At 51.3% G+C, this 13,708-nt stretch overlaps 2 protein-coding genes across 3 annotated transcripts in view; both read right to left on the reverse strand.

Moving 5' to 3' along the window:
- NUP214 (nucleoporin 214) overlaps window positions 1–13,708 on the reverse strand; it is a 59,466-nt gene that overhangs the window by 40,734 nt on the left and 5,024 nt on the right. The window lies entirely within an intron of this gene.
- AIF1L (allograft inflammatory factor 1 like) lies at window positions 1,806–9,529 on the reverse strand. Its single transcript, XM_008642204.2, has 4 exons — window positions 9,428–9,529; window positions 6,289–6,330; window positions 4,958–5,120; window positions 1,806–3,285 (listed from the first exon to the last, which is right to left on the reverse strand). Exons 2-4 carry the CDS (start codon window positions 6,320–6,322, stop codon window positions 3,198–3,200), a joined length of 285 nt encoding a protein of 94 aa, XP_008640426.1. The 5' UTR covers window positions 6,323–6,330; window positions 9,428–9,529; the 3' UTR covers window positions 1,806–3,197.

Genomic DNA, 13,708 nt, shown 5'->3' on the forward strand with positions numbered 1-13,708 from the left:
TTCCGCTTCCGGCGAGGCCGCTCTGGCCGCGGCTCTCGGTGCTCCGGGTCCTCCCACCGGGTCCTCCCCCACAACAGCTGTGCTTAATAAACCCTTTTTGCACAGAGTCAGGTTGCAAAACATCTCTGAAGTCATCGAGTCCAACCTATGGCTGAACACCACCGCGTCACCCAGCCCAGAGCACTGACTGCCACGTCCAGTCGCTCCTTGAACACCTCCAGGGACGGTGACTCCTCCACCTCCCTGGGCAGCCCGTTCCAACGTCTAATCACTCTTTCTGTGAAGAAATTCCTCCCAGTGTCCAACCTGAACCTCCCCTGGCGCAGCTTAAGGCTGTGTGCTTTCACCCAGATTTCCCCACACGTTCTGAGGCGATGGAAGCCGCAGGACGCCCGTGCCCTGCTCCGTCCCGAGGGGACTCGGCCCGCTGGAGCAGCCCCGCAGGGACAGCCCCCGCTGGCACCGGGGATGGGCCCTGGCTGTCCCTGCCAAGCCACGGTGGAGCCTGGCAGGCGGCTGCTCCGACCCGGCCACCAGCCCTTGGTGAGGGGCTTTGATGTTTTTCCCGTATCAGAGACGCAGTGTTGCTTCAGGTCTAAGGAATCACGGAAACTCCCGAATTGGAAGGGACGCTCAAGGATCATTAGATCCAACTCCTGGCCCTGCACGGACGCCCCAACAACCCCACCATGGCCCTGAGAGCATTGTCCAAACACTCCTGGAGCTCTGGCAGCCTTGCGGCCGTGCTCATTTCCTGGAGAGCCTGTTCAGTGCCCAGCACCCTCTGGGGGAAGAATGTTTTCCTAATTCCAGCCTAACCCTCCCCTGACAGTTTTGTGCCTTTCCCTCAGGTAAAATCCTGCTCCCCTGGCATGGGCTGCAGTGGGAGCGCAGGGATGCTCTGGCTCAGCTCCTGTACAGATCCAGTGTGGGGTGGCTGAGCTGGAAACACAGAAACGCTGTGAGCTGGAATAGCCTTCTTGTGCTCCAGGACCACACGAAAGCCACATGTGGGGACTTGATCACACCAGGTCCTCGATTTCTTCACTTGCTCCTCAAGTTTTGAGGGGTTCAGCTCCCACTCAGACTCCTACGGGGACACTTTGAGAAGGGCTATTTCCAGCTCTTTTCCAGGACCAAAAAGGACAAGGATTTCCACAGAGACAAGTAGTGATGGCTTTGGGCAGTGACCTGAACTGTGGCAAACCACATCCAAGTTTCCCTTGTGTAACATGCTTTCCTATTTTCTAACTGAACAATAGCTTCAATACACACAGCCAAGAAAAGCAGGTGCATTCCCAGAGGCTACAGAAAGCAGACACGGGGCTGTGATCTCAGGGAAATTCTGTCCTTTTGAGAAACACATGGAAAAAGTGCACCCAGTCATTCCCCAGGAAACCTGGTCTCCCCTTTTGATAGTTCACATCAGACAAGAACCTTGGGCAATTGCTTCAAGAGCAGAGAGAATAAAAAAAAAAAAACCCTCCTTCAAGAGAAGCATTGCAAGTGTCTGCTCTCAATAAATAAGTTATTCCTTAAAATAAGCACTGGCACCTGCTCTTTTTCAGTGTCAGAAAAAAGCACCAGCTTTCAAGAGGTGGCCTCTGCATTTCATCACACAAATTCCATGGCTTTCAGTCAGTTATTACAGATAAAGATCAGATCAAGACAGTCCAAACCTATCTCCAGGATCTGTTTAAGGGTTTATATTAACAGACTTGGAAACCAGCTCCCTTAATCTGCAACCAGTCATAGGAACCAGGGACCAAGCTTCAGAGGAGATAACAATACACACTAACACACAGTGGAGCTTCAGAAGATTTATTTTCAGTCCTTGAAGTAGACTGGTGCTGCTTTTGCTCATAATTTTTCTCTCCATTATACTTTTGGTTTTCACACAAACAGTAGTGGGAATGTTTTTGTTGTTTTTTTAATTATTTAAAAGTGCAGCCTTTGGCAGGAACAATCAGCCTAGTAGAGTTAATCATCTGTATTTCTTTTTTAAAAATGTACTTACTAAACCATGATTTTAAAAAAGTTAAAAGCTGTCAAGAACATTAAAGAAAAGAGTAGGGAAAGGGCAAAGAGCAAACACCTGGATTCCAGAAACTGTGTATGGAACAAGAATCACCACAGTAACCAGAGCATGGATAGCACAGTCCCAGCTCATATTCCATACTTACAGCTGTTCTTATTTTGCAGACTTGAGGGCTTATCCATCAGGGAAATGGATAATTCCAGGGGACCAAGCTGAAACACATACAGGGAGGTCTGCAAAAATCAGAGGGACAGAGCAGCTGCCTGAGGACAGATCCTCATCTGCAACTGGTCTGGCAAGGCTCAGTTTGGTCACTCAGCTTCCTTTCACCTGGAGGTTTCAGTTGCCCCAGGCATCCTGTGGGGCTGCAAAGGCATCACAGCTTGTTTCTGGACTCCATGGATGGGAAAGAATCACCTGTTCAGAGGTTATGCTCCTGGTTGTACCCAAGTCTAAATTTATCAGGAAGGGGGTCCCCAAGGTGGCTTCAACCATCCTCACCTGCAGTGCCTGGTGTTGGACCCTGAGATCTGCCTGCAGGATGAGCCCCCAGAGCAGACAGAAGCTGTCCCTGCAGGCAGCTGTGCCCACTCCAAAAGGCTGCACAGGCAGATCTCTGTGTCCAAGCACATTCCCACATTCCCCTTATGATCAGACAGACATGGGAGCCTGATTTGCATTTGGGGGAGGTCAGGAGGGGAAGAACTAAGTCCAAAGTAGGAACGGGAGGATGGAGCAGAGAAGGCACTTATTTCTTTGCACCCATGAAGCCGCCCTCAGGGGCTTTGTCCATGTCTGGCAGCAAGGACCATTAGGAACCTGTGGTGACAAGCACAGCTCTGAAGCTGTATGCTGGGAACAAAGTAGCTCCTTGTCTGAGAAATGCAGGAAGGGCAGAGGAAAGAGTAAAATCACAGGATATTTTTTGTTCTTTTTGGTCTCACATTACGCTTGGTGCTACAGCTCCTGTCTAACAGATCAAGTTGGCTAAGGGATGCAGCAGAAAGACACAAGCTGGGGGTCTCCAGCTTCCCTTGCTGTTCCTCTAAGGCAGGTTAGTTGAAAACTAGGACTGTCCATAGTAAAGAGTAACAAAGCACAGGTAACCTCTGTTACAGGCCAGCAAAGCAAACAGTGCCCATTTTACAGCCTGTCCTCTTCAAGGGAGGCTGGCTATGTCTCTCTCTGGAGGTGGACCAGAAGGTTTTGGGTTGCTTTCATTGGCTTTTCCTTCAAACATCATGACCCTGCAAAACACAACAGATATTGCCAATTAAAAAAAAAAAAAAAAGCAAATGCATCTTTATCCATCATTGGGGGTGGCATTATCTGCTGAAAAAGAGCATCTGGCTCCCCTACAAAGGGCACTCGATAATTAACAAAGCAGGGAAAGCCAACAGAGGGCAGTGCTGCCAGGCTGGCTTTTCCAGCAGCTACCAGGAGTGGGTTCCCAAAGTCTCTGCTGGTTTTCCTCTCAGAGCCCAGAGGATTAGCACATTTTATTTAGACAGCCACTTCCGAAATCCCCTGGGCACACACTGCATGCCAAGTGCTCCTGATGCGTAAAAGCAAATACCACTCCTGGCCCACCTTGCACATAACCACACAGCAGAACATTTAGAAGCCAACACTGAGCAAGCAACAGCAGTTACAGCCAGGGGAGAGAGCAAAAACAAGGAGCAAGGCACTGGCTGTAGGAATCTCAAGCATTTTGCAACCACTAGCACTGTTTTCCTCCCTGAGGACTGCAGCTACGCTGGGAACGCCAGCTGCCTCGATGGATCAAAGGACTGCACTGCTCTTAGGACGAGTTTTACATTTCTGCTCCTGCTCTACAGAGTCCAACAGACAATGGGGTGTCTGTTAGCAAGAGAAGGGACCTGTTTGTGAAAGCTGCTGCAGTTGGGAGGAGGGATGGAAGATACAGGACAGGCTGCAGGCTCAGTCTGGTTCTGCAGAGAGAAAGGAGGAGCAGGGATGTCAGAAGTCTGCGTGTGCTTGGAAGAGGAGCATCCCAACACAGACACAGCACACAGTGGGAAGACTCTGCCAGCAAGCACGTCCCAGCTTAGAGAAACCATGTGAGAGTGGGTGCAAGATCCTTCCTCCCAACCTGCCTGGAAAGCTGGCTGTGTTTCTAAAGCTGCCTTCAAAAAGGGGTAAGGAGGATGGAGAGGATCAGCTCCTATTCATGGTGGTTTCAAACACAAAAGCAGGGCTAGCCTCTGAGCTGTGAAAGGAAACGCCAGGCTTCAATGGGATGGAGATGGAGCCAAGCAAGTGTTTGGAAGCCATTTGTTAGAGCAGCACTTTCAGAGCCCTGTTGAGAGGGCAGAGGGGGCCGTGGGAGGCTAGTGCTGGCAGCCTGTACCACAGAAAGCCTCTCCCAGCACGAGCCAGCTGTTTCAAGCATGTGTCCCATCTCCATCTACTGCCCGTCTCTCCAAAATCAGGCAGGGATAGAGCATCCTGTGGGAAACAGAAGCCAGTACTACTGGTGCTGGCAGGACCATCATTCACCACTCAGATCCTGCCACCATCCACAGGGGAAGCCTGTGTTCCCCAAAGCCAGCAGGATCCTCCTGGAAGAGACGGGAAGAGGTCCTGCAGTGCTGAATGCCTGCACACCCTTGGAAAGGAGGGGGATGGCTGCCGTGGAGCACATGGGAGGAAGCCTGTGCTACCACACAGCAGGCGGCTCTGCTGGGAGCACTCGCCACTGCTCAGCCTGGACATGGGCTTATACACCCTCTCATGGCACCCTGCAGACTGCCCTGCATGAGGAGCCTCGTCTCCCTCTGTGAACACCGAGTGTGCACAGCTCCAGCTCCACCAGACAGAACAGCTTGTGCTTCCCAGCTTCCCAACACAGCAGCTCGTGCCCTGCTGCTCTCCCTGCCTCCATCCCGGGACACTCACAGTTTCAGCACAGCAGAGCGTTTCCCAAGCATCACGTTGACAAAATCCTGGTACGAGATGGTGTCACTGACCCCTCCAGTCACCTCAGAGATCATCTTCTTCAGTTCTAGGTGGGTCTTCGGAGCCCCCAACTTCTCCATCATCCTTTTGACAGACATCAAATCTACAAGAGCAAGGCAATTGCTGCAGTCAAGAGGCGACCCCACAGACCAACCATAGGGACAGAGCCACGAGTTCCCACCTGAGACCACCTCACCTGCGGACTCTGTGGCTGACAGCATTAAGCTGTTGCCAAAAGCCACAAGAAGCCTTCCAGTACAGCTCACTGCCACTCTGCCCAGTACAGAGCATCACTTCCCAGTTGTGCAGCTCAAGATAAAAGTACCACACACTCAGAGAAGAGGGACAACTTTCCAAGTGCTCCAGAGACACATGGGGACAGTGCTGTCTAGCTCGGAGTGTGGTGCCAAGAATCACAAGGATGAGGAGGAGGGAAGCAACACCGGGGTTAAAGCTGGAGACAAACAAGCTGTGGGGAGCAGACGCCCCTGCCCATCGCCACAGGCCATTTCCTCCCATTGCATTGCTGCCTGCTGAGACCTGCGGGCCCCTTCCCTCCCGGAAGCCCTAAGTCAGGCCTCTTCCAGCTCCCCACAGGCTTCACTTCAGCTGGAAGACTTGTGGAGGAGGGGAACGAGGCAGCAGCCTCCTGGAAAAGCGCAGTACACAAGTGGTTACACTTCAGTGTCAGCTCCAGGACTGCAGGAGGCTGGAACTTTACGTAACTGGTGCTTTCTGGACCCAAAGCAGGGCTGCTCAGCTGAGCCAGACTCACACCCAAGTTCTTTCCTTCCCTCCGCTCCCCTCCTTGCAAAGCAAAGAGCCTCTCTGCACCAGAAGTGCTCATGGATTTATACAGCTCCTGCCTCAAGACAGGCAAGCCCTAGGATTGTCAAAGTCCTGCAGCTTCCCAGCTCCAAATTCCCAGCTTCCCAGCAGAGGACTGAGAAGAAGGCCTCAGTGGAGAAAAAGAGAGAAGAAAAAAAAGCATTTCGAGCAGAAAGAAGTGGAGGAGATAAACAGAATTTCAGGAGAACAGCACCGAGAAGAGCTTAGATCTTGAAATAGGCAAGGAGAGACTGAGGAAGCTGAAAGGCAGGGGCTGGGGAGCCAAAGAAGCCCCTGGCTGGCAATCAAGATCCAAGGAAGGCTGGACATGGGAAAAGCCCACAAGTTTTCCTCCTTAACACCATCAATGCAGAGGGAAGAGGCAGATTCAGCAGCAGACAGGCTGTTGCTGTTCCAGCCCAGCATCCCTCAGAGTCACTCACCAATCTCGCCTTGGTTGTTCAGGTCAAACTCCATGTATTTCTCTGGAAGAGACACAGAATTAAGTCAGCAGGACTCTAGAGCAGAGGGTGCACAGGGCTTTGGAGCACTGCCTGCTGACAGCAATGAAATAAAGCATTTGGGGATAAGATTGATATACTGCTGAATGCAAAGTTCAGAAGGGGAGACCATCTCGATGCCTGGTTTTAGAATCATTATCTCAACTCTAGGGCTCTAGAGTTGAGTGCTCTGTAATTGTGGCTGCTTTTCGTTTAAGCTGAAGGAAAACACTGGCATGAGAACAAGGTATCAGCTGGCTATGAACAGCGTTAAAAGGTTTCCAGCCAGAAAAACAAAGCTCTGGAACAGCCTCCCAGAAGGAGTAGCAAGGAAAACAAACCCAGGAGCACTCCCGAGATGAAGCTTGATCGGATTAGAAGGGGGATTAAATGACGCAGTTGCCTGCAATAACGAGGGACAGACTCCACAGTGCTCCCATTGCTGTGCTCACTCCCAGAGCAGCACCTGCCAGGAGAGATGCTCAAGGACCACATCAAGAGGGCGAAGCCAAGAACATGCCTGGGCACAGTGATGCTGGAGCAGGTTGTTTGCCCTTCCAGCCTTCTGTCAAACACTGCTGACTTGAGCAAATCCAGCATTCTCAAGGGGAGGCATGCTCCAGAAGGTCTGGTTAGCTTTGCAGGACAAAAACTCGCATGCTGTAACAGGCAGAGCACTGATTTGAGGTAAAAAATTCAGGAATTCAGTCCTGTGCAGTTCCTGCCCTTTGAAGAGGCACACCTGAGCTTCCTACACACCCCCCACCCCTTGTTAGCTGTTCCCCATTTAGACTTTAAGCTCTTCAGGCAAGAGATTACAGCTCCCAGCGCTGCAGGGGACCCCCCATCACCTCAGCTCTGCTAAATGGAAAGAGCAAGATGCCTGCTGGCACCATCCATCCATGCTGAGCTGGAGAAATCACCCTGCAGTGAGCACTCGCTCCCCACAACAGCCTCGGAGGACTCAAATTAACCAAGCCCTTCCAGGCTGCTCCTTTGCCCCAGGAAGGAAAATGGAAAAGACCTTTTGCCTCTGCTCCAGGGACACCAGCAAGCGTATGAGCATGAACAGAGAAGTGGCAGGCTAATTTAAGGAGCCAAAGGCAAGAGTGGTTATTTCACACATCAGAGTCTTCCCAGGATCTGTGCTTCCAAAGGAAAGTGTTGGGTTAACTGGGCTGATGGGCAGGAGGGAGAGGAATGGCTTGGCATGTCTTCACCTGGGTCTCAGCCCACAGATTACTGCTGCTATGAGCTGACCAGGACAGACCTATGGAAATACCATGTACAAACCAAAGCTGCTCATGCTTCAGGCAGGAGTAAATGTCTCCCTTCAAGCATCAAGCAACCAATCCTAGAAGAAATCGGAGCTGTAACACACATGCTTAGAGGCCAGAGTGATGCTTGATGTGGGACTGCCTCTCCCCACACTCTGCCTCACCAGAATGACCTTGTGCATATGAAGTGCCACCTCCCTGGCTGGGGTCAGGCCCCCCTGCATATGCCTGGGCACACAAACCCTGCTCTGCCATGTCCATACCCAGCACATGTTTTCTTTTCTTCTGAGCTGACACTTAGCCAAAAGTACAGAGAACAGAGGCAGCTTTACATCAGCCTCAGCTCACACATTCAAGTTTCGCTCCCACCCCAGCAGCGGGGATATACTGGGGCAAAAACCATGCGTGGTCCCTCACCCACAAATACATTTACACAAACACTGCATGAGGGCTCCATCTTTGCCTCCCCCAGGCTGGGAGGGGCGTGGGGGGTGGCAGTGGAAAGGACTGCAGAGAAGAAATATTCCCCCCATCATCACACAATGAGCCAATTGTTGGGGGAGCTGGAGGAGGCATTGGAGAGCTGGACAGGCCACGGAGACAAACTCACAAGGCAGCAGGAGGAGATGCCAAAGGCTCTCGTTACAGGGAATTCTGCGCCTGTGACCTACAGTTGCAATGTTTGAAGAGCCCCAGTTGTGATGGGAAAAAATAATGTGGGGCTGCAGCCAAAAGCCAAAGCCACACAAAAGGCGACACAAAGAGATCGGGGAGCACAGGAGGCTCCTCTGTGCCCAGCGGTGTAAGGGATCACAAAATGCCAGCCAGCCTCTTCCTTGCTAGATTGCAAAGCCAAAATTCAAAAGGAAATAGTAGACAATGTCTGAAATGGAAGCAAGGTCAGGTTTTATTTGGTTAGAGCCAGGCTGAGGACAAACCTCGGGGCAATGTGACGCAGGCATGTTTTCTCAACTGCCTTCAGCCACTGCTTGGAAAGAAAGTGGGTACACCAGAATAACCCTGCCAGATCTTGTCCTGTAACCAGTCTGGGGACAAGCTCCAGAGGACTCCAGGCTTTTGGTCTGTTTCTCTATCCCCAAAAGGCACAAACCTAAGCCCTAGATCTGCTGGCACACTGGTCAGGCTTTGGCCAAGACTAGACATATCAGTGCTGGTGTCAAGGGCCGGGGAAAGGACTAAAGAAACTTTTGGAGAGAGAAAGTCCCCAACTCCTCCAGAAAGCAGCTGACACTTCTGCTCTGTGGAATGAAGTCCTCCTACTTATTTAAGAAAAAAAAAAAAAAAAAAAAAAAAAAGAAAAAGAAAAAAGAAAGGCATAATTCTTTTTGATGTTATTTTCTCAGGCTCTGAACATTGATATGATTTCATTGCATACCTTAATCAGAATATCAGAATAACAAGCATTGGAAAAACTTGCACTGTCCACTTCCCCCATTATGCCAGTCAGCTGGCTGGGTAACTAGACAGAAACCATCCTCCTTTGCTGCTCCCCAGGGTTTTGCCCACACAGCAGGTTTTGCAGTAACAGCAGCTGCCAGGCAGGATGTCTGTAGGGTGACATGTCCCTGCTCTGCAAGTGGGAGAAGCACAAAGGCTTGTGTGGAAAACACCTCTCCAGGGAGTTTCACCAAGTCCCACAAGCAAGGGGAAAGGCATCCATCCTAGCTCAGTCACTTGTATTTGGCAGAGAATCTCAGGCTGGTAAAATCCAAGTGCTGAGGAAAATAATCTGGTTCAGAGCAAACAGTAAGGCTCAAAGGACAGGGAAACCCTCTAGTTCTCACCTTTAAACACTGCCAACTTCTCCTCCAGGTCTTTTTCATCACTGAACTTTGGGTCACAGAGAAATTCCTAAAACAGGAAAAAAATATCCCCAAGGTTAAAGAAGCAAAGGAAAACACCCTAGAGGGCACCTGCAAAGACACCATTACCCAGAAGACCCACACAATTCCCAGAGAGTCACAGCTGAGCAACAGCATCAGGAGAGTTGAAAATGGGCTGAATCCCTCCACACCTTGTCATTAACATTCCAGTGCAAGGGGAATCCCTCTGATGTCTCAGATTTCTCACCAGCAGCTTGAAGGAGGACTGGACCCCACCTGCTTTTGGAATAACTGCATGAAACCCCCTCATCTTGCTTACCCAAGGTTTCAGCTCCCCACATCTCTCCTTAAGCACACTTAGCATGTGGATTGGGCACTTATTTCCAGCAAGGGCTCCTAGTCCTTGCAAAAAGCACTCTTATCTCAGATTTCAAACTCTTAGATAAACTCAGAGGGCTTGCAAATAGAGCAGGCAACATTTGCAGAACGTCATATGCCCAAGAGGACGGGTATTTTGGGCTTAGGAACTCTCTCATACTGAATATCCATTTTCTCCCCCTACACTGCTCAGGCTGGAAAGGAAACCCTGGGTCACTTCTAGTCACTTGTCCCTAGCCCCACCTCAAAAACCTCCAGATACCCAAAAGTGCAGACCACAACTTGCACAGCCAGCTCTTCTGCTGTGCCCTGCCAGCAACACTCCCCACAGCTGTGAGCAGCAGGGTCTTGCTCCTGTCCCTGCCCTCCCACACCGCCCAGCTCCAGCCCAGCCCAGCTTAATGACTCGATCTATGTTCAGCAACAACACCACATTCTTCAGTGGAGAAATCATTAACATCTGCACTGCTTATGCAGGGCCTGTCCAGGACAAACCCCTTGAGGGGTTAATGGATGAAGGGCTGAGGCTGTTCCCTACTCTGGGCATGAGTTCCTCACCGCTGCTCCCCATGCTCACGTGGAAGGCAGGAGGGGGTCACTAAGAGCCTTGTGTGCCCATCACTGTTGGTCATCCTAATCCTGCTCCTGGGTCCCTCAAGCCTGCACTCCACAAGCTGCTCCCTCCTTCCTCACTGTGACAAGGGAGCTTGGACCTGCTCAGGGAGCCCTCAAGCCTTCAGTGCCAGCTAACCACTGCTATGGCAAGTCTTTTATCTGCAGCTGAACTAGGGTTTTGCAGGAAGCCCACAGGCTGCATTTTTTGAGCGATCTCAAGCACACTCATTCAGGACACCCACTAGGGCAGAAGTGACTGCCATCCCCTCCTCCCACCCTAGAATCTCCAGATGGGACACCAGAGACCGTGGCCACCAAACCAGTGTGACCCTGACTTCCCTCATCACCATGGTCACCAACTCAAATTGAGAGCTGTGGTGAAAAGCAACATTCCCCGTTCCTTCTTTTACTGTTCTTTGCCAACTCAGTTTCATTTATCTCAGTTATTTCTACCCAGGGGTATCATTTACCAGCCCAACACAAAGGGCCCAATTCAGCTTCTAGACCTGGGCTCAAGCAGCATTAGGAGTCACCAGAGACCAGGGTAGTGTTACCCACTGCCATTGCCACTGAATAGCCTCTGGAGAAGGCAAACATCACCAAAAACCAAAACAGGGCCAAAACACCTCCTGGCCACCAGGTCACAGCTTCACTCCTGCCCTGCAGGAGCAGCAAGCAGCTTCCACCTCCCAGCAGAACAGGGGACGTGAGGGCAGAGCACAGTGTCTCTCGAGAGCAAGAAGCAGCACAGAAATGGTGAAGACTGAAGGGAATGCATCCATACCTGATGGCTGAGGGACACGTGCCCAGGAGCCCACCAGCCCCTGGCAGCATGATACAAGTGACACTGCACACAGGACTAGGACTCAGTTCCTTTGTGTTTCAACTGGAGGGGGACTGGATAGCCCACCAGCAACACATTTTTGCTCCAGGTGCAAGGAAGCAACAAGGGCGTGTATTTGAAAGGCATTCCACCCTCCACATTGTGTGTGAGCTGGGCTGTGACTGCGATAAGGCAACACTCACAATGGCACACAGGAATTCAGTCCCAGGGCCTGTGACTCAAACTCAGAGTGGCTGAAGTTCCTCCTAGAGCCCTTTGCTAAAGTTCCCATTTTAAGGGACATGTTCTATAAATAAGAACTGCTTTAAAAGCCTCTCCCCTGCTCCTGCCCTGAACAGCCTTTCTTGAGCTGCTGAGAGACTTTTCTAAGCCAATAAACTCAGCCACACAAGTCCCAGGTACCTGCAGAACAACCTGAGCAAAGCCAGATCCTTCCTTGCTCCCCAAAAAGGTGACTCCAGCTGGCAGGCCAAGCTCTCACTGGGATGTTTAAGTGCTCAATGCCAGCCACCCTGCCTGCTGGGGCTGGGAAGGGGCTGAGGGATGCTGGTGCCTGCCCTGGATGGGAGAAGCAGGCACCTGCTCTCTAGCAAGGCTGAATTCCTTCCCCGCAGCCCAGCGCATTAGAAGGTAAAACTAGGTTGAAACTAATCTGTGCTGGATTAGGCCTGCCACCTTGATGCACGAGGCTGGACAATGTGATTGAGTTGCCCGAAAAGAGGGGAACAACCAAGAGGGAAGCCCAGAGGAGTGTTTCAGGCTGGAAGAGAGAAGTCAGCACTAGGACTCGGCTATCCTTCAGCAGCACATGTGCACTCAGTACACTGCCTGCCAGACCCGTATCCCAGCAGAGCTCTGGAGTAGAAACCAGCCAGGAACACAGGGCTAGAGGGAGCTAAGTGTTAGGATGAGACAATGAGATTAAGCCTGATAGGAATTCGGCCTGATAGGTTTTATTAGGAGCACTTGACTGTTTTACAGCCTTAGGGCTCTTCAGTGCTCGGGAAACCCCCTCCCTGGCTCCAGCCACAGTATCAGCCCAAGTTTCTGTATCAGATCTGTGTCAGGGAGCTGCAAGGCTGTTTGCTGCACTCCCCCACTGCCACATAGAGCTGGCAAAGCAGAGCAGCGTGGGGGTTGCTGCCCAGAGCACGATGGCTTCTGAGGATCCATGGGCATCTGCCACCCATGCTATCTGCAGCTTGGTTCTGAGCTGCTCAAACCCTGTCTCGTAGCACTGAGCCAGCACACAGGGCAGCAAGGATGCAAACAAGCAGCTCTGTCAGCGGGAAGTCACTTGTTCCATTTTTATCATCCAAACCTTACCCAAAGAAAAGACAGAAGTGGTGGCAGCTTAGGGGAGAGACAGGAACCTATCCCCTGCACGGGAAGAGGAACAGCCCCAAACCCTGGCACACAGCAGTGGCACACCAGCAGCATCCCAGGAAGCACAGCTTCCCAGACTCAGTCCTACAGCTCCTACCAGCTTAAGGATTGTGTATCCACCTTGTGCCTGAGTGATGCTGGAGGATGGCTCTGGAGAAGCAGAAACTGCAGCAGTAGGTACAACACAGTCCTTCATCCTCAGCCTAGGGGTCAACACCATCTTGTCTAGGGGAGATATGTAAGACCCACCTACACACCTTCTTGGTGCAGGATGTGCTGTATCTGCCTTCCAGCAGCAGGTTACAAAGGCTCCTTTTTAACTGAGTACTCTTATTCTACACCTTATGCCGTGACACCTCTTTTCCCACTTTTATTCCGCAGCACGTCCTAATTTCTAATTAGTTGAGTAATTTCTAATGACTTAATTCCCTCTCCAGTGACCTAAACTTCACCTCTACTGTCTCACTGCTGTCTGGTGGAACATATTGGGCACTTTTCATAGCTTAGTCAGTGTGAGGGCAAGGGGAAACCATCTCCTCTGGGCTCTCATCTTGTACAGCAATTTGATTTCTGCACTTGTAACACCAAGGTGCAACTGACTAAAGGAGCACCTAGAAGTGCTAGAAATCCCAGCACTGTTTGCTTCAAGGTTAAAACCTTCTTTTCACCCTCAGAACCACTCTTAGCTGGGAGGGATGCCAACAGAACTGCCCCCCACAGCCATGCCAAGCAAGGGACGGGGCAAGCCTGAAGCTCGGGGGAGAGGACCTTGCCTGACCCTGGCGTAAGGGGCACAAAGCCCAGTGCACTTTGCACTAATCCAGGAGGTGCCGCTCCCCCTGCCCAGGGCTTGTGGGACGTCCAGCCATCCTGGGCTACGCATTCACCCGCTGTAATGAAAAGCTAGGAAGGCTCGAGTCAGCTCTGAGCAGCAGCAACTTCTCACTCCGGGAAGAAAAAGTTGAAGTGCTCAATACAGCAGAGGGGAGGTTGAAGTGCTCCAGGAGAACAATAGCCCC

The sequence above is a fragment of the Corvus brachyrhynchos genome, unplaced genomic scaffold, assembly GCF_000691975.1.
Source record: "Corvus brachyrhynchos isolate BGI_N302 unplaced genomic scaffold, ASM69197v1 scaffold59, whole genome shotgun sequence".
Lineage (NCBI taxonomy): Eukaryota > Metazoa > Chordata > Aves > Passeriformes > Corvidae > Corvus > Corvus brachyrhynchos.